Here is a 21,511-nt window from a genome sequence, read left to right as displayed (position 1 = left end):
TAATTGAAAAATTTTGGCAACTGTTTTGAGAGCTTTCTACCCTTGTACATGTCATCTTGGATTAATTTATGTTGTTCTGGTTTCATTGATAGTCTGGTTCTTTCCCCAGATGTAGATCCTGTCCTCCATGACAGCAAGTAGAGCCATTCGAAAGAGCTCTCTATACAGAGAAATTAAACTCAGGGTTGGTTCAACCAGGGTTGCTCCTAGGTTAAAGATGGCATTCTGATTTAAACAAGCACTGAAAATCTGTGTGCCCAAGCTGTATTTTTCTGTAAAGTAGAATTAATTTGACTTCTATGTATACTAAATGAATGCTGTATAGAAACATAAAAATGGCAAGAATGAATGGTTTGTGAAAAAAAATTGCAATTCAGTTATTACTAAAGCAAAATGTTTCACTTCTCTGAAAGCTGAAACTTGTTTTGGTTAAATATTAACTGTAATACTAATTTCAGCTTCGAGGTCTATAGTTTCAATTCCATTCAACAAATATCTATTAAGCATCTACCGCAGACAAGGTAGTGTGTGTTATAGAAAATTGAAAGAGCTTATAAAACACAATAATGTCATTAGTAGAATGGAAAATAGATCTTTAGACGAATGGATAAAAAGTAGGGTTATTTCATTTTCAGGGGAGAAAAGGGGCTAAGGACAGGCACAGTGTATAAAGATTGTCTTGCTTTCAGAGAGGAACAGGATAGAGGTAATATTTTGTCTGATATTAAGATACCAACATGGAAAAACTTATCAATTCTAAGGGTAATGATTCACGAGAAATAATTGCTGCGGGAACTTGTCTTCCCTATTTGAAAAGTTCAAAGGAATTTTTTAAAAAAAATTTATTTATTTTTATTTCTTTTATTGGCTGCGCTGGGTCTCCGTTGCTGGGCACAGGCTTTCTCTAGTTGCGGCAAGCAGGGCTGCTCTTCGTTGCGGTGCACGGGCTTCTCGTTGTGGTGGCTTCTCTTGTTGTGGAGCACGGACTCTAGGCATGCAAGCTGCGGGCTCAGTAGTTGTGGCTCTTGGGCTCTAGAGCGCAGGCTCAGTAGTTGTGGTGCACGGGCTTAGTTGCTCTGCAGAATGTGGGATCTTCCCGGACCAGGGCTCGAACCCGTGTCCCCTGCATTGGCAGGCGGATTCTTTTTTTTTTTTTTTTTGCGGTACGCGGGCCTCTCACTGTTGTGGTCTCTCCAGTTGAGGAGCACAGGCTCCGGACTCGCAGGCTCAGGGGCCACGGCTCACGGGCCCAGCCGCTCCACGGCACGTGGGATCTTCCTGGACCGGGCCACGAACCCGTGTCCCCTGCATTGGCAGGCGGACTCTCAACCACTGCGCCACCAGGGAAGCCCGGCAGGCGGATTCTTAACCACTGCACCACCAGGGAAGCTCTCAAAGGAACTTCCTAAACTGGTTTAGGCAGTCCTGTCTGCTAATGCGGAGACACGGGGACTCAAAACCTCATGAAAAGTTTGGGAAACGATGACGGTTTTTTACTCACATTCCTATTGGTTTGAGTGTAATTGTCCCAGTTCATGACTTTAACCCATATTCCTGAGGCTTCATGGATCATCCATCATGTCACATAAAAATGACAGCAAAACACACAATAAGCCACTGAATGCTACTTTGGTAAGGCCACTTCTGAACTTGTACTTTAAGGGAGACCAACAAACCAAATAAGTTGGAGAAGCATTTAGAAACCCGAGGAACACTGATGGTTACTTACGCTAGTAAAGTTTGGGAAAAGAAAGTCTTGGGGAACACAGGCATGATCTTCAAGTAATTCCAGTTACCTGGAAACAAGTTTTGAACTAACATTCATACAGAGAACAAAATCAGAGTTAATGGTTGGAATCAGGTCATTTTTTTGGTCTTAATAAATAGATCATGCAATGTTGGAAGCTGGTGATCTCCACATCCCTGGAATTCAAGTATAGACTGCTAGGGAAAAGCAGATTGTGTACAGTGCATGAAAGAACTCTACTCATGATTCTCAGTAGGAGTAGTACCGCCCCCTTGAGGGTGCTTGGAAATTTGCAGAAATGTTTTTAGTAGTCACAATGGAGGAAGTTAACCAGACTTCGGTGGGCAGGGCTCAGAAATACTAGATGTCCTGCAATAATCAAGAAAGTTCCAAAGAGAAAAACTGTCCCATGTCCCACGTTCCACATGAATTTCTAACTTTGCATCAGAATAAATCCACTATAAATATAAGTACAAGTACTTTATCATGCAATTAATATTGGAAAAAAATTTAAGGTTAAGTAAAATAATTTTGAAGAAAGTTGCTATGAAGAAGGACACAAATGGAATTAAGATGTTATTTAAAATCTATTCAACACCATACACAAAAATAAACTCAGAATGGATCAAAGATCTAAATGTAAGGCCAGACACTATCAAACTCTTAGAGGAAAACATAGGCAGAACACTCTTTCACATAAATCATAGCAAGATCTTATTTTGGTCCACCTCCTAGAGTAATGAAAAAAACCAAAAAAACAAAAATAAACAAATGGGGGCTTCCTTGGTGGCGCAGTGGTTGAGAGTCCACCTATTGATGCAGGGGACACGGGTTCATTCCCCGTTCCGGGAGGATCCCACGTGCCGCAGAGCGGCTGGGCCCGTGAGCCACGGCCGCTGGGCCTGCGCGTCCGGAGCCTGTGCTCCGCAACGGGAGAGGCCACAACAGTGAGAGGCCCGCGTACCGCAAAAAAAAAAAAAAAGGGCAGAAGATCTAAACAGACACTTCTCTAAAGAAGACATACAGATGGCCAAAAAGCACGTGAAAAGCTGCTCAACATCACTAATTATCAGAAAAATGCAAATCAAAACTACAATGAGGTATCACCTCACACCGGTCAGAATGGCCATCATCAAAAAGTCTACAAACAATAAAATACTGGAGAGGGTCTGGAGAAAAAGAAACCCTCCTACTCTGTTGGTGGGAAGGTAAATTGGTGTAGCCAATATGGAGAACAGTATGGAGGTTCCTTAAAAAACTAAAATAGAGCTACCACGTGATCCAGCAATTCCACTCCTGAGTATATATCAGAGAAAATCATAATTCAAAAAGGTACATGCACCCCAATGTTCATTGCAGCACTGTTTACAACGGCCAAGACATGGAAGCAACCTAAATGTCCATTGACAGAGGATGGATAAAGAAGATGTGGTACATATATACAATGGAATATGACTCAGCTATAATGTCAAACAAAATAATGTCTCTTGCAATAACATGGATGGATCTAGAGATTATCATACTAAGAGAAGTAAGTCAGACAGAGAAAGACAAATATCATATGGTATCACTTATATGTGGAATGTAATTTTTTAAAATGATATAAATGAACTTATTTACAAAACAGAAACAGACTCACAGATTTTGAAAACAAACTTATGGTCACCAGAGGGAAACATGGAGTGGGGAGGGATAAATTAGGAGCTTGGAATTAACAGTCACACACTACTATATATAAAATAGGTAACCAACAAGGACCTACTGTATAGCACAGGGAACACTAGTAAATATTCTGTAATAACCTATATGGGAAAAGAATCTGAAAAAGAATGAATATATGTATACATATAACTGAATCACTTTGCTGTACACCTGAAACTAACACAACATTGTAAATAAACTATACTCCAATAAATTTTTTTTAATGCTATTAAAAAAAACCTACTCAATACTTTACTTTTTCTGCCCATAGAGTCTATTTAGTACATCATGCATTTTCAGTTACCAAATTAATTCTAAAGGATTTCAGGGCAAGAGTTTAGTTTTTACTGTGGCAAATAAGAGACAAAAAAGATTTAAGACTTTGTGTCTTATGCATTGAATTATACAGAAATGCAACTAGTGGATAAACTAAGAAAAGATTGTTCTGTTTAGTTCTGGATTTTCCAAGAGTTTTCTAAAGGTACATCACTGTCAGCGCTGCTTCTCCTGGTATTTAAGCTGCTAATAAAACACCCTGGATTGTTCTTTACTTATAGCTGCACATATGAACATGTGTAATAACAGAAACGATTTGAAACTTTTACAGACAGACAGACACAGAATATAAGTTAGCAGATATCTGAAACGGTGATGTCAGTAAGTTGAACTAAATGTTTTGAATATATTTTTATTGCCATATACATTTATTTTTTATTGAATTATAATTGACACACAACATTGTATTAGTTTCAGGTGTACCACATAATGATTCAATATTTGTATGGATCATGAAATGATTTCATGATGTCTAGGTATGTATATATTTAAATTTTTCAACTATAAAAATGATGAGATCGCTGCTGTGAAAATTACATATTGAACTGCATTTATTTTGGGGTCATCATTCTCAAACTGATACCGTCCCAAGAGGTCTACCAGCCAACTTTTTGCCAATCTGTCCTCTTTTGCCTGCTGCTGATTATAGGATATTACTTCTGAGGTCCCTTTAAGTACCAGAAACTAAATATATACTTTAATACATGGTAGATTGTTGAATGTAGAAGATGTGTTCTGTGTCATATAGTGTCACTTCCAAGTTGTTTTTCATAATATAAATAATTATTTTGACACTACACAATAAGTTCCAGCTCATTTGCAGTAATATCTTAGTTTCCTCATTTTCCCTCATCCACGGCTCATTATTTTTCTCAGCATGTTATCTCTACTTTAACTCAGGTAATTTCCCTCTTTCTTTCATCACAGGCAAATTTGTCTAGTCTCTTATTATTTACCCTAACTCTAGGTTTTATTCTAGGGTCCACCTGTACTTATGCTTTATTTTTAATTAATAATAATAAATTAATTAATATGGATTTATTCATTTCTTTATTTTTATACTTCCTGTATGGAAGAACTGATCCTGTTGCTTCTTGCAAACTCACATTTATTTGTTTTCATTGTATGTAGTCATCAGGTAGTCCCATTATGACTTTTAGAATAGCTAAAAGCTGTACCTGAACATATACATAGGGAATCCATATTATTTTTTATAAATTATTTTTCTTTTATTTCAATTTTGTATTAGAGTTAGGATTTATATCGAATTTTAAAAATCAACATGTGGATTATTTTATCTATGAATTTCAATATAAGATATTAATGAGGGCGTTGCATAATATTTATATAAAAGGGGATTGGTGTCTGATAGGGTTGAGAACACGGCACTAGATAATATCTAAGGTCCATCCATCTCTAAAATTCTAAGACTCATTGGTTCCTCTAGCCTTACTATGAATGATGAACGCTCTTGTCTCCAGCACAGTAAACACTGCACTCACAGAAATTTATAAGTTGAATGTACTCTTTTGATAGTATTGTCTCTTTTGTACTTATGAAAGACAGCAAACCATTTTTTTTCTATTTCATTGAGTTGCGAAGACCATGTTAAACCAAGAGATAGAAACACTAGTTCTCCCAGCATGATTATTTCACACACCCACCTGTGTACTTTTCTTACCTAGCTTGACAAGGTGGAGCATGGAGGTATTACTTCCTCTTTCAGTGCAAGCAGTTACGGAGATATTGTAGATATCTCCCGGAGGCAGGCTGAGAATTGTGGTCATGACATTGCGTGTTACCTGCAAGATCATCAGAATGGAGGGTTTAAGCTTCTAATGGCCTTGAACTAGAATACTATTCCAAACAACTACAGGGCTATCACAGATGGTCCCTCTCTGTTCTGTGCCACAATCTACAGTTGATTAAGCCTTACGAATATATTATTTCCTCTGAACATGATATAAATTTCTCAGCTGAGCCAAATGCAAGGTAGCTCTAAATAGGCACAATACATAAAGGAACATTTTTGTGATTAATTCCTTTGTTTGGAATGGGTATTCCTCTGAATTTTTTCCCCTCATATTCACAGCAAATTTTAGAAAAAGCAATTGCTTGGTTTTACTAATAGGAACATTGTTCACCCTTAGCTGAGAAGCTCAGAAGAAACCTAACCATGTCTATGGACATCTGCTTTCTTAACTAAAGACTATATTTCCCAGTTTCTGCTATAGCTAGTGGGGACCATGTGACCCCATTCCAACCATGGGTAAGAGGAGGTACCACGGGCAACTTATAGTTTTGTTCACACCCTGTATGTGCTGGGCCTTTGTGTCCTCTCTTTTCCCCTTCCTGTGGGCTGGAATATGGCTGTAAAGATGAGGAAGTTTGGCCTATGCAGAAGAGGACTACACATAGTGGCAGATGCAGGAGAAAAATAGAAAGAATCTGGACCCTTGGGTGACCCCTCACAGCAGAGGTGCCCTGTTAGCGCTGGGTACCATGAGAGAGACATAGGTGTTGATATTCTTTAATCCACAGCCTTTAAAAAAATATTATTACAGTCATTTAGTTGGTACCCGAACTAATATAATGTCAAAAAGCTTAATAAACCAGGAGAAAAGAAATTAGTATTTCCAACATATCCAAATATTTAGGTGTTGGGGATATATGGAGAAAATAATGAAATAACTATGGTTTTCTTGAAAATGTTTAGTATCCTGAAGAAAAAGCTCGGTCATCACTTTAAACACAGGTGAAATCAATAGATACAATGATTACTACTCACTACTAAAGATTAAAAGGTAAGCTCTGGGAAAGAAGGAATTGAATTTTTGTTCACTATCCTGTCTCCAGAACCAAAAACAGTGGCCCTTGGCATACAAATATTTTTTTGATGTCTCAGTAAATGTTTGCTTCATGGTTTTCAACAGATGCCCAATACTGGGAATCAAAGAAACATACACTCTTTTTAATTTTCTTCTTTCCTTCCGCAACAACCATCCAGTGGAGCATTCTAGAATGCGAGAGGTCAGTAGTGTCATCCCCGTATGTCCAACTGATATATAACAGACTGTTGAAATATTCCACAGAAGTGATTTCTGGAGCAACTGGGGCTATGAGGGAGGAAAGAACTATACTTTAGTATAAGAGACTATGAATAATTAAAGTACTTATCAACAGAGCATGAAACCCCATATAGCGTTAATTTAGAGAATTAAAATTCACACCTCATGATGGTCCTAGGGACTCTTGGACCTGTCGGTAATATAGTGAAGTTTGGTGGTATGAAGTGGGCACTTGTTTTGTGGGATGCTACCTTGTATGGCTCAGACCCAAGACAGCCAGACCTATACCTGAGGAGAGTAAGGTTTTTTATATAAATTTCATTTACAAGATTCCAAAAATGTTCACATGCTTGGGTCAAATGTGGGGTTAATTTATTGTTGGATCAGTAAATTAATATTATTAGACACTGGTGAACTTATTTTCCAAGCAGTACTAGAAACTCCGGGGTCCTGTAAAAATAAATCTTTTTTATTGTGGCAGCAAAGAAGTTTACGGGAATAAAGAACAGTAGGATCGATGAGTAGGGGAACAGAAAAATAAATATTATGTCCATAAGATAACAAGACAATGGCATTGACAGTGTCTAGCACAGTGCTTCGTGGAAGGTAGGCTCTGAATAAAAGATGCTGAAGCAAGTATTAGGGAGGGAAGGAAGAGATTTTTACATTTAAAAAGCTAAATTCTCTCTGACACTGAGTTTATGAATTTATTTTTTAAAAAATTTATTTATTTATGGCTGTGTTGGGTCTTCGTTTCTGAGCGAGGGCTTTCTCTAGCTGTGGCGAGCGGGAGCCACTCTTCATCGCGGTGCGCGGGCCTCTCAGTATCGCAGCCTCTCTAGTTGCGGAGCGCAGGCTCAGTAGTTGTGGCTCATGGGCCCAGTTGCTCCGCGGCATGTGGGATCTTCCCAGACCAGGGCTCGAACCCGTGTCCCCTGCATTGGCAGGCAGATTCTCAACCACTGCGCCACTAGGGAAGCGCTATGAATTTATTTTATAACTTTACACGTTTAAATTAAAAAAAATTCCGATAGGGGAGGAGAGTTCATCACAAGCTTTATAATACATAAGCTCTGAAAGCACACTTTAATTATTTTTTAAAGTAACTGATAATTCTGAAGATTTTAACAAATACACAGTTGAATTTAAATTTCATGTGATGTTGGTTTGAAGATAGCCAAGTGTTCTATTCCAAGATACAGTCCCAAACCAACCAATGTTTGGAGGAGAATTTCTGCAAATCAAAAAGACTTATTTTCTTTAACATGCACTAATACATATAACAAACATTCATAACTATCTATGCTTTCAGATAACAATTATTCACTAAAGAGATGTGTAATAGTAAAAAACATATTTCTGGGGCTTCCCTGGTGGCGCAGTGGTTGAGAATCCGCCTGCCGATGCGGGGGACACGCCCCGGTCCGGAAAGATCCCACATGCCGCGGAGCGGCTGGGCCCGTGAGAGCCATGGCCGCTGAGCCTGCGCGTCCGGAGCCTGTGCTCCGCAACGGGAGAGGCCACAGCAGTGAGAGGCCCACGTACCGCAAAAAAACCAAAAAAACCCCCCCAAAACATATTTCTTTTTCATGCTAAATATGAGTAGCATTTCTATATGTTTGACAATAAAATCTTGAAATATCAACAATGTCTATAATAAGTAGCGCAACCCCATATCATATTGCAGAAAATTCTAATAAAGGAAAATAACCCTGGTTTCTTTATAGCCTCGTAACATATTTTTACATAATTCACTATATACAAGAACCTATACGTATATTTCTTCAAAGGATATTTTCTCAAGTTCTAATTTGAGGGAACATATTTAAAATTGCAAAGCCAGAAGTATATATTTCTCGCTCACAGGTATGAAGTCTTCATATTTTTATACTCCATGTTGTTGATTTCAAATCCAGCATATTGCTGAAAGGCCACCAGATGTCACTATTTGTTTATTAAACATTATTTGGTACACTAGCATAATTACGAACTTGACTTGCAAACTGCCTAACAAAGATAATAGACTTGAGGTTCTAATAAATCGCACCTTATTCAAATATTTTATTCCCATTCCCACACAATTTGGCAATTTGGATTACAATTGGAAAACATATGAAAGTAAAGTATGAAGTCTTTGTTTGCTTTAAAATTGAAATGAGGGAAGAAAGCCCCCCCTGACCAAAAGCTAAAATTTCAACTAGTTTTAGATACAGGTATAAAAATAGAATGCAGCTACCATATGTATTTTAATAATGATTTAGATTACATAATTTAATTCTCACACTACCCTATGAGGTATTATTATGCCCATTTTACAGATGTGAGAATTGAGACCATCTGTGTCAATACGCTTAGATAACACTGTGGACCCCCAGTGTCAGCATGACTTAGTGGTTGGTCCCAGGAAAAAAATAAGAAACTCCCAAAGATCAATTTATTGGAGACAATAGACTGCTCCCCTAGGCAAGTAGCTTGCTTATTAACCATAGTTTACATATCCAGACTTGCTTTGTCCACCTAAACTCTTATCTCATGATCTTTCCCCATTCCCAGGTAGTTCCCAACTTAGAAAGGCACACCTAAACCATTTGAGTCCAGAACCCCAAATCCTATTACTATTTCATTTTTTAAAAATTAATTAATTTATTTTTATATTTATTTTTGGGTGTGTTAGGTCTTCGTTTCTGTGCGAGGGGTCTCTCTAGTTGCGGCGAGCGGGGACCACTCTTCATCGCGGTGCACGGGCCTCTCACTATCGCGGTCTCTCTTGTTGCGGAGCACAGGCTCCAAACACTCAGGCTCAGTAGTTGTGGCTCACGGGCCTGGTTGCTCCGCAGCATGTGGGATCTTCCCGGACCGGGGCTCGAACCTGTGTCCCCTGCATCGGCAGGCGGATTCTTAACCACTCTGCCACCAGGGAAGCCCAATATTTCAGTTCTGATGTCCCCTTTCGGAGACACCACGAACACTCTGTCCAGAAAGTGTCCTGGCTCACTACAGCAAGTTCCCTACGTTTAGCTTTGTTTCATTAGCCAGTTGTTAGGCAATAATTTTGAGTTTGACCAGTGAGAAAATACAAGTCCAGGATCATTAAGATAATTTGCTCAAAGTTCTACAGCTGGAACTTAGCAGGCCCAAGGCTGCTCAATCAAGGGATCAGATGTGACGTCTGGGCTTCTTCCAGACAGCTGCTCTGTCGGAGAAGGAAAGAGCATTCTCAGAGCCTTAATCTCAGGAAAGTGTATGAATTATTGATACAATGAAGTTTAATTATAATTAAGTATGTGATTATGAATATAGTCAAAAAGGCTAACACAGGGCTTGTCAAATAATTGGTATTTTCTCTTTTTATGGTAGTCTTTCACTTCTCTACTTTAATATTACTATTAACATCTGGAACAAAGGAAGCTCTTGACATTGACCAGTAAACAAAGTGATGAACTATGTAAATTGATTGTGTAAGAATTCACATGATTAATTTCTTTCCATTGTTTTTTTAATTGATAAATCGCAACAGGGTAAAGCTAGAAGTCCAGTGAGTAAATTATTTTGACAAAATTATTCTTCACCTAAACAATATCTTTCTCTTTTCTTTTCTCAGTATAACTTTAATCATGGCTTTGCAGTCCCATCAAAAGTTCTTGAAAAAAATCTTAGTTCAGACAACGAGGGTTACTGTTTCTTGGATGAATTTCCTCTTCTTGTTGCTATCTCTGCCCACCTCTGCTATCTCTGCCATATGATAGTGATCTACACAGTTTTAGGCTCTGAGGATCCAACACTAACAGTTTTTTGAGTACTTAAACTTTGTGCCATGTATTTTGCTAAGTAGCTTATTTAATTGGGAAGTAACAATAGATAATAATAGCAGATTATAGATACCATTATCATCCCTATTTTTCACCTGAAAAAAAACTGAGGCTTAGAAGAATTAACTTGCTCGAGTTTACAGGTGGAAGGTTGGCAAATCTGTGACTCACACACCCAAGTTTATGTGTCTCCAGGTCTGTTTTAATTCCTGCAATGGACAGTACTACAGTCAGCCTGTGACTTTGAAAATGGCTTAATTAATAAGGAAATGGAGGCACTCTACCAAATACAATGATCAAAATGGATAAAATCAATTGAGTGTGGTGTAAAGCTGAAAGCTCAGCCTGCTACATCTCGATTCTAATCAATTCTGAACAGGGGTGCATAAATCAAGGGCAGTGACTCAGGATAAAAAGAAATCAAGGACAGTAACTCAGGATACAAATTATATTTTAATTTTTAAAAGCTATTATTTAAACAAATAATAAATTTTCAGAATCAAGTATATCATCTTCTGTGAAATTGATACTCAGTCGGTCCTGGGTGAATGACTAGCAATTTCTGGAGATGGGTCCCCTCAGAACTTCCTCAAAATAGTGATCTCTCCTCATGGGACCACTTCCCACACACTCACCTGTTATGAAGCTTATGGTGGAACTGTCACAGCAGCTCAGTTCCGGGTCTCCCCACGTTACCATGGTAACTCGAAAGTTGTAGTACCATGCTGGCAACAGATGAGCTACCCTCTGAAAAAAGCAAGAAGACAAAAGACTAAGAGGGAAAATCATATTTTTGGAATACAGTTACGTACTTCTCTTAGGCTATGAAAAAAGTAATCTTTAATTTCCTTTTGCCTTTTTGTATTTCCCATTTTCCATTAAAAATATTCTTTTTGGAATGAGATGACGTGTAAATAAAATGATGTACAACAATATATTTTAAAAAGTGATCAAAATATATACAGAGTCAAATACATTCAGTATTGGTTTCCTTTTGCAGTTTCCTAAGTTATATTACACAAGTGAGTTAGTATTTATTTGTAAGTCACATACGTACATGTCCTCCTATTTCTAAGGCAAATAACCTTTCACAACTTTATATTCTCCCAGCATGGACCATAAACATGCATATCGGTGGCATATTGGGTGGCAATCACCAGAATTGTCAACTGGATAGAGGACAATTGTGTAATTTGTATGTGACCTGCAGCTAACCTGCACTTTTAAAGTTATTCTAGTCTCAGAAAGAGCAATCTTTTCCTGCTCTCTTGAAGAACATCCTCTAAGGGCCTGACATTATTGGTATTTAACTGATTTTTCAATGTCAAGAAGAGCCATCAATAGAGTTAAGCAGTGTCAACTAATTATTGAATGACTAGAGGAAATCTCCTGTGGTTTTTTCCTTAGGAGCAGAGAGAAACAATAAGCACTTGGTAGGTCTACTAAAATGTGAATTAGCAAATACACTCAAGAGTGAAAGTTAGTTTCACATAATTCTCTCTCTCTCTTTCTCAAAAAACAACAAAAATTTAAAAGCAAAAACAACCCCAAACCTTGACAGTAGCAAGCTACCTGTGTGTATTTACAAAATGGTCTAATTTACATAATACATAATAAGTTTTGCAGACACATTTGGTACATGAAAGCATGTCTGTTGACACAGAAAAATGTGACAGCTGGTTAAGGAAAGATTACCACTGATGCAGTCAAGGAGACAGTCGCTGCTATTTCATAGTAAGTTGTCCATTCTGATGTCATTGTTGTAGGGTTGAAATAAAACATTTCAACCACATATTTTCTGAACACTCCTAAATAAGGTCTGGTCCAGCTCAAAACCACTGCTGTAGGACCCAAGGGATAGAGCATTAAATCCTTTATTCCAGTTGGAACTAAGAAGAAGGGAGGGGAGTGAAAAAAGAAAGTCAAGAAGGAATGTTTAATATCTTAGCAATGGCTTCACACTGCTACTTAATAACTAGATTTTTCACTCTTCTGATACAATCACTAAAAACTAAAAATATTTGCCTGAGATTTTCTTTTTCCCAAGTAATGGATGCTAAGGATGGCTTCCAGGTATACAATTGTAATCATTAATTACTCTGAAGGTTGAATATTGGGTGAAAAAGTATGGACCTCCCATAAATGATGATAATGATTTGAGCTTAGAAATTGCACCCCTCCAAATAGTACTCTGATAAAGGTATTATACTTGTGGCTGGCAACTTACCAATAGCAAATGTCACAGGGTCTGAAGGTGGTCCAATCAAAGGGCCTTTTCTTAGGTACATCACAACCTGGTACTGGGCACCAGGAACCAGATTTTCAATAATAGATTTGCTTGAGTTCACCTTCAAACCAAACACCCAATAAGATTTATTTAGAGCTGGGCTTTCAGAATGTGACACAGAGGCTAACATCGTATTCAGGGACACTTTGTGAAATCACAAATGCCTCTGAAATCCAGAAGCCTTTACTTATGTTGAGGAAGGTCAAATTTCAAAATTACGATGATATATAGTTTATATGAGCACTGGAGGAAACCCAGATCATTCAAATTCTAAGGCTAGATTTAATAAGCCCCGTGAACTGCCTTATAACCATCAATGTCAATTGTAACTGTGTACACTAGAAACACATCAGCCTCTAACCATAATCAAATCAGGAATAACATAGGATAGTCTGACATCCTAAATTATAGTGTCAGCTGATTATATGCAAAGATCAGTGCAGGAATGTCTTTAGACTCTCATCACTTAGAAGCATATAATATTTAATTATAGTGATGGAAAAGACCTCAGAGATTATCTAGTCCAAATCTCTCATTTAACAGATCAACAAAGTAAAGCTAGAGAATAGCCAAGATCACATATCTAGATCAGTGTTGGGACTGGAAGCCTAGCATTGTGACCTCTAATCCATGACACAGTCCAAGCAGCAAGATACAGCAGTAAGCACTTTGCAAGGCTACTGTGACAACCTGCCAAGAATGAATCAGGAAGAAACAGATAATCTGAACAGACTGATTACTAGTAGTGAAATTGAATTTGTAATTAAAAAAAAAAAAAAAACTCCTAGCAAACAAAAACAAAAGCCCAGGACTTGATGGTTTCACAGGGGAATTCTACCAGACATATAAAGAAAAGCTAATTCTGGGAGTCAAGATGGCATACTAGGAGGATGTGGAATTCACGTATCCTCACAACTAGGGCACTTACCAGGCACCAGTGGGGGACCATGGACACCTAAGGGAACAGGAGGAATGCCCAGCAACCGGCTTGCGGGATCTTGGTTTCCAGGCTGGAGGTCAGACCCAAGTTCTTGTGGTGGAAGCTCTGAGTCTAAACTGCTGGACCAAAAGGAGAACCTCAGAGCCCAGGGAATATCAATCGGAGTAAGGCCTCCCAGAGGTCCTCATCTCAGCACCGAGACCCACCTCTATCCAACTGCCTGCAAACTCCAGGCCAAACAACCAGTAAGACAGGAATACAGCACCACACATCAAAAAAAAAAAAAGACAAAAAAATTTGTTACAGACAAAAAATCAAGGTAAAAACCTACAAGACCCCCCCCCCAAAAGAAGATGAAATAGGTAAGCTAACTGAAAAAGAATTCAGATTAATGATAGTAAAGATGATCCAAAATCTCAGAAACAGAATGGAGAAAATACAAGAAACATTTTAAAAGGATCTAGAAGAACTAAAGAGCAAATAAACAGTGATGAATGACACAATTACTGATATTAAAACTACTCTAGAAGGAATCAATAACAAAATAACTGAGGCAGAAGAACGGATAAGTGAGCTGGAAGAAAAAATGGTAGAAATAACTGCCAGGGAGCAGAATAAAGAAAAAAGAATGAAAAGAATTGAGGACAGTCAGAGAGACCTCTGGGACATTAAACACACCAACATTTGAATTATAAGGGTCCCAGAAGAAGAAGAGAAAAAGAAAGGGTCTTAGAAAATATTTGAATAGATTATAGTGGAAAACTTCCCTAATATGGGAAAGGAAATAGTCAATCAAGTCCAGGAAGCATAGAGAGTACCATACAGGATAAACCCAAAGAGAAACGCTGAGACACATATGAATCAAACTATCAAAAATTAAAAACAAAGAAAAAATATTGAAAGCAGCAAGGGAAAAACAACAAATAACATACGAGGGAATCCCCATAAGGTTAACAACTGATTTTTCAGCAGAAACTCTGCAAGCCAGAAGTGAGTCACAGGACATATTTAAAGTGATGAAAGAGAAAAACCTACAACCAAGATTACTCTACCAAGCAAGGATCTCATTCAGATCTGACAGAGAAATTAAAAATCTTTACATATATGCAGAAGTTAAGAGAATTCAGCACCACCAAACCAGCTTTACAACAAATGTTAAAGGAACTTCTCTAGGCAGGAAACACAAGAGAAGAAAAAGACCTACAATAACGAACAAAACAATTAAGAAAATAGTAATAGGAACATACATATCGATAATTACCTTAAATGTAAATGGATTAAAAGCTCCAACCAAAAGACATAGACTGGATGAATGGAAACAAAAACAAGACCTCTACATATGCCATCTACAAGAGAACCTCTTCAGACCTAGGGACACATACAGACTGAAAGTAAGGGGATGGAAAAAGATATTCTGTGCAAATGGAAATCAAAAGAAAGTTGGAGGGGCAATTCTCATATCAGACAAAATAGACTTTAAATTAAAGGCTATTACAAGAGACAAAGAAGGACACCACATAATGATCATGGGATAAATCCAAGAAGAAGATATAACAATTGTAAATATTTATGCACCCAACACAGGAGCACCTCAATACATAAGGCAAATGCTAAAAGCCATAATAGGGGAAATCGACAGTAAGACAATCATAGTAGGGGACATTAACACCCCACTTTCACCAATGGACAGATCATCCAAAATGAAAGTAAATAAGGAAACACAACCTTTAAATGACACATTAAACAGGATGGACTTAATTGATATTTATAGGACATTCCATCCAAAAACAACAGAATACACTTTCTTCTCAAGTACTCATGGAACATTCTCCAGGAGAGAGCATATCTTGGGTCACAAATCAAGCCTTGGTAAATTTAAGAAAATAGAAATTGTATCAAGTATCTTTTCCGACCACAACACTATGGTTGTGTTACAGGAAGAAAACTGTAAGAAATACAAACAAACATGGAGGCTAAACAATACACAACTAAATAACCAAGAGATCACTGAAGAAATAAAAAAGTACCTAGAAACAGATGACAATGAAAACACAATGACCCAAAACCTATGGGAAGCAGCAAAAGCAGTTCTAAGAGGGAAGTTTATAGCAATACAAGCCTACCTCAAGAAACAAGAAACATCTCAAATAAACAACCTAACGTTACACCTAAAGCAATTAGAGAAAGAAGAACAAAAAAGCTCCAAAATTAGCAGAAGGAAAGAAATCATAAAGATCAGATCAGCAATAAATGAAAAGGAAATGAAAGAAGCAATAGCAAAGATCAATAAAACTGAAATCTGGTTCTTTGAGAGGATAAGCAAAATTGATAAACCATTAGCCAGACTTATCAAGAAAAAAGGGAGAAGACTCAAATCAACAGAATTAGAAATGAAAAAGGAGAAGTAACAACTGACACTGCAGACATACAAAGGATCATGAGAAATTACTACAAGTTACTGTATGCCAATAAAATGGACAACCTGAAAGAAATGGACAAATTCTTAGAAAAGCACAACCTTCCAAGACTGAACCAGGAAGAAATAGAAAATATAAACAGACCAATCACAAGCAATGAAATTGAAACTGTGATTAAAAATCTTCCAACAAACAAAATCCCAGGACCAGATGGCTTCACAGGAGAGTCTATCAAACATTTAGAGAAGAGCTAACACCTCTCCTTCTCAAACTCTTCCAAAACATAGCAGAGGGAGGAACACTCCCAAACTCATTCTATGAGGCCACCATCACCCTGATACCAAAACCAAACAAAGATGTCACAAAAAAAGAAAACTACAGACCTATATCTCTGATGAACATAAATGCAAAAATCCTCAACAAAATCCTAGTAAACAGAATCCAACAGCACATTAAACAGATCATACACCATGTTCAAGTGGAGTTTACCCCAGGAATGCTAGGATTCTTCATTATATGCAAATCAATCAATGTGATACACCATATTACCAAATTGAAGGATAAAAACCATATGATAATCTCAATAGATGTAGAAGAAGCTTTTGTCAAATTCAACACCCATTTATGATAAAAACTCTCCAGAAAGTAGGCATAGAGGGAACCTACCTCAACATAATAAAGACCATATATGACAAGCCCACAGCCAACATCATTCTCAATGGTGAAAAACTGAAACCATTTCCACTAAGATCAGGAACAAGACAAGGTTGCCCACTCTCACCAATATTATTCAACATAGTTTAGGAAGTTTTAGCCACAGAAATCAGAGAAGAAAAAGAAATAAAGGAATCCAAATTGGAAAAGTAGAAATAAAACTGTCACTGTTTGCAGATGACATGATACTATACATAGAGAATCCTAAAGATGCTACCAGAAAACTACTAGATCTAATCAATGAATTTGGTAGAGTAGCAGGATACAAAATTAATGCACTGAAATCTCCTGCATTCCTATACACTAATGATGAAAAATCTGAAATAATAATTAAGGAAGCACCTCCCATTTACCATTGCAACAAAAAGAGTAAAATACTTAGGAATAAACCTACCTAAGGAGACAAAAGACCTGCATGCAGAAAACTTTAAGACACTGATGAAAGAAGTTAAAGATGATACAAACAAATGGAGAGATATACTATGTTCTTGGATTGGAAGAATCAACATTGTGAAAATAACTGTAATACCCAAAGCAACCTACAGATTCAATGCAGCCCCTATCAAATTACCAATGACATTTTTCACAGAACTGGAACATAAAATTGCACAATTTGTATGGAAACACAAAAGACCCCGAATAGCCAAACAATCTTGAGAAAGAAAAATGGAGCTGGTGGAATCAGGCTCCCTGACTTCAGGCTATACTACAAAGCCACAATAATCAAGACAGTATGGTACTGGCACAAAACCAGAAATATAAATCAATGGAACAGGATAGAAAGCCCAGAGATAAACCCACACACATATGGTCACCTTGTCTTTGATAAAGGAGGCAAGAGTATACAATGGAGAAAAGACAGCCTCTTTAATAAACAATGCTGGGAAAACTGGAATAAAAGAAGGAAATTAAACACTCCCTAACACCATACACAAAAATAAACTCAAAAAGGATTAAAGACCTAAATGTAAGGCCAGACACTATAAACTCTTAGAGGAAAACATAGGCAGAACACTCTATGACATAAATCACAGCACGATCCTTTATGACCCACCTCCTAGAGAAATGGAAATAAAAACAAAAATAAACAGAGCTTCCCTGGTGGTGGAGTTGTTGACAGTCCGCCTGCCGATGCAGAGGACATGGGTTCATGTCCCAGTCCGGGAAGATCCCACATGCCAGGAGCAGCTAGGCCCGTGAGCCATGGCCGCTGAGCTTGTGCGTTCAGAGCCTGTGCTCCGCAACAGGAGAGGCCACAACAGTGAGAGGCCCACGTACAGCAAAAAACCAAAACAGAACAAAAATGAACAAATGGGACCTAATGAAACTTAAAAGCTTTTGCACAGCAAAGGAAACCATAAATAAGATGAAATGACAACCCTCAGATTGGGAGAAAATATTTGCAAACAAAGCAACTGACAAAGGATTAATCTCCAAAATTAACAAGCAGCTCATGCAGCTCAATATCACAAAAACAAACAACCCAATCCAAAAATGGCAGGAGACCTAAATAGACATTTCTCCAAAGAAGATATACAGATTGCCAACAGACACATGAAAGGATGCTGAACATCACTAATCATTAGAGAAATGCAAATCAAAACTACAATGAGGTATCACCTCACACTGGTCATAATGACCATCATCAAAAAATCTACAAACAATAAATGCTGGAGAGGGTGTGGAGAAAAGGGAACCCTCTTGCACTGTTGGTGGGAATGTAAATTGGCACAGCCACTATGGGGAACAGTATGGAGTTTCCTTAAAAAACTAATAATAGAACTACCATACGACCCAGCAATCCCACTACTGGGCATATACCCTGAGAAAACCATAATTCAAAAAGAGTCATGTACCACAATGTTCATTGCAGCTGTATTTACAATAGCCAGGACATGGAAGCAACCTAAGTGTCCATCAATAGATGAATGGATAAAGAAGATGTGGCACATATATACAATGGAATATTACTCAGCCATAAAAAGAAATGAAATTGAGTTATTTGTAGTGAGGTGGGTGGACCTAGAGTCTGTCATATAGAGTGAAGTAAGTCAGAAAGAGAAAAACAAATACCCTATGCTAACACGTATATATGGAATCTTAAAAAAAATTGTTCTGAAGAGCCTAGGGGCAGAACAGGAATAAAGATGCAGATGTAGAGAATGGACTTGAGGACATGGGGAGGGGGAAGGGTAAGCTGGGATGAAGTGAGAGAGTGGCATGGACTTATATATACTACCAAATATAAAATAGATAGCTAGTGGGAAGCAGCTGCATAGCACAGGGAGATCAGCTTGGTGCTTTGTGACCACCTAGAGGGGTGGGATAGGGAGGGTAGGAGGGAGAAGCAAGAGGGAGGAGATATGGGAATATATGTATATGTATAGCTGATTCACTTTGTTATAAAGCAGAAACTAACACATCATTGTAAAACAATTATACCCCAATAAAAATGTTTAAAAAAATATTGAATCACTGTTATATAGCTGAAACTAATATAATATTGTGAATCTATTATACTTCAATAAAAAAAGGTAACAGCACTTAGCACTTTGCAAGGCTACTGTGACCCATTAAAATAATGTAGAGAACATCTCTATTTAGATGAGCTCTTCTACTGTTCCTTTTAAAAAAATCTTCTAGCTATGGAAAAAATACCATATAGAGAAAAGTAGTGTGAACAGACAGATGAGTAAAATGTATTTATTAATATTAAATGTTGGCATGCATAAGAATTGATGGTTTAACTAATAGGTTAAGAAATGTGCTGCTTTGCCCATTAGTGCCTCTGATATTCTAGACAGTTTTGCTTAGTGGAACCAACACAGGTTCTCTATTAGACTGCCTGAGATCAAATCCTGACTCCACACCTTGAAAGCATGGGAATTTATTTGTAATTCTTAATTTTTTAATAATTCTTACCTTGACTTCCTCATTGATAAACTATAGGTAACATACCTAGTAGAGTGTTAGGATCTTTAAACTAGAGTATCAATAAAGTTAACTCTTATTACTCATTAACTTTTTGGCATCTAGAGTACCTAAAAGTGTAAAATTGCTACAAAAAGGAGCATGAATCAATGAAGAAGAATATTGTTGACAACTTACCTATGCTGTAAGTTTTTTGTGTCTCATCATGATTTTAAGAATAAACATAGTTTTGGTTATATTATATAAATGTTAAACTTTTCCAATACTAAACAATAATTCTACACAGTAGAAATTGTATAATTTGAACTGGTACAACTTGTTCTACATGTAAGTAAGGAAACAGCACACCAAAATTTCTTTTCCAATAACTTGATCAAAATAAGATTAAACTGAGTTAATAAGTGAGCATTTCCACCTTTTCTTTCCTATTTACACTCATGTCAGTATTTCTTGTCCAGTCACTTAGTTATTATACATTCCTATAAATTGTCACCAAACTTTTATGGACCAAGCAGATCACGTATAAAAATAATTGTGCATCCATATATTTACATGATGCTTCTTAATTCTGAAATTCACAACTGTGTGTGAGTCTTTGGAGAAAATGCCAGAAGCACACTTACTGCAAAGAATTGACTGGGTCCTTCATAGAAAACTGATTGAGCACTGGCTTGATGTTTAACATATCAACATAGGGTTATTAATGAATAGCACTACAATGGCTGTTAGAAGGGTTACATCACAAAACTCCCTTTTCCACGAACATTTGCATATAAACTCACACACAAAACAGAAACCAGACAGGAAGAACATATACGTAATGAGGAAAAATTCAAATTAAGGGGTACCAATGTACCTACATGGAAGGCCAGACTCTAAGCTTCATGAAATCAAGGTTCAAATCAAATTTGTTCTTATTTCTAGCATCTCACATAGGACCCGCTAGAACACAGAAATCCATCAAGCTGTGGGGAGGAGCAGGGACATTAGTGGCGAATCTCATGAATGATCTAGGTAATCGATACAGCAATGATCCTGTGGTACTGGTGATGAGATGATGGTAGAGGAAAAGTAAGGAGAATGAAAGTATAAGAGAGTGAAACATTGTGATTAATTATTCATCTGTGTTTGGCTTTGGAATCACTCTTATTTTTGAGCTGCGTTTTGAATTTTCTGTTTAACGTAACACCGTACTACTGACTATAGAACTAAAGAAATGTTATTATTGTTTTCTTTCTGGATAATGCTTGCTTCAAGAAATAACCTAAGTCAGACCAATCCTGGTGAGAATGTCTTCTGGATTCCTTTGATTAATGGGTACATGAATCTAGGCCAATTTTTTTTTTTAAATTTATTTATCTATTTATAGCTGTGTTGGGTCTTCATTGCTGTGCGAGGGCTTTCTCTAGGTGTGGCAAGCGGGGGCCACTCTTCATCGCGGTGCACGGGCCTCTCACTATTGCGGCCTCTCTTGTTGCGGAGCACAGGCTCCAGACGCGCAGGCTCAGTAGTTGTGGCTCACGGGCCCAGTTGCTCCGCGGCATGTGGGATCTTCCCCGAC

General features: G+C 37.6%; 1 protein-coding gene across 2 annotated transcripts in view; it reads right to left on the bottom strand.

The window, feature by feature from the left end:
• Nucleotides 1-21,511, bottom strand: part of PTPRO (protein tyrosine phosphatase receptor type O) — a 229,785-nt gene that overhangs the window by 61,142 nt on the left and 147,132 nt on the right. For both annotated transcript variants that reach the window (XM_059081430.2, XM_067008763.1), the window contains exons 8-12: nt 12,889-13,009; nt 12,357-12,550; nt 11,297-11,408; nt 6,749-6,900; nt 5,466-5,586 (exon numbers count right to left, since the gene is read on the bottom strand). In XM_059081430.2, coding sequence (XP_058937413.1) covers nt 5,466-5,586; nt 6,749-6,900; nt 11,297-11,408; nt 12,357-12,550; nt 12,889-13,009 — 700 coding nt within the window. The remainder of the gene's footprint in view (nt 1-5,465; nt 5,587-6,748; nt 6,901-11,296; nt 11,409-12,356; nt 12,551-12,888; nt 13,010-21,511) is intronic.

The sequence above is a fragment of the Kogia breviceps genome, chromosome 12 (genome assembly GCF_026419965.1).
Source record: "Kogia breviceps isolate mKogBre1 chromosome 12, mKogBre1 haplotype 1, whole genome shotgun sequence".
Classification (NCBI taxonomy): Eukaryota; Metazoa; Chordata; class Mammalia; order Artiodactyla; family Physeteridae; genus Kogia; species Kogia breviceps.
Note: the sequence above shows the minus strand (reverse complement) of the source record. Positions and strands in the feature narration are given on the sequence as shown.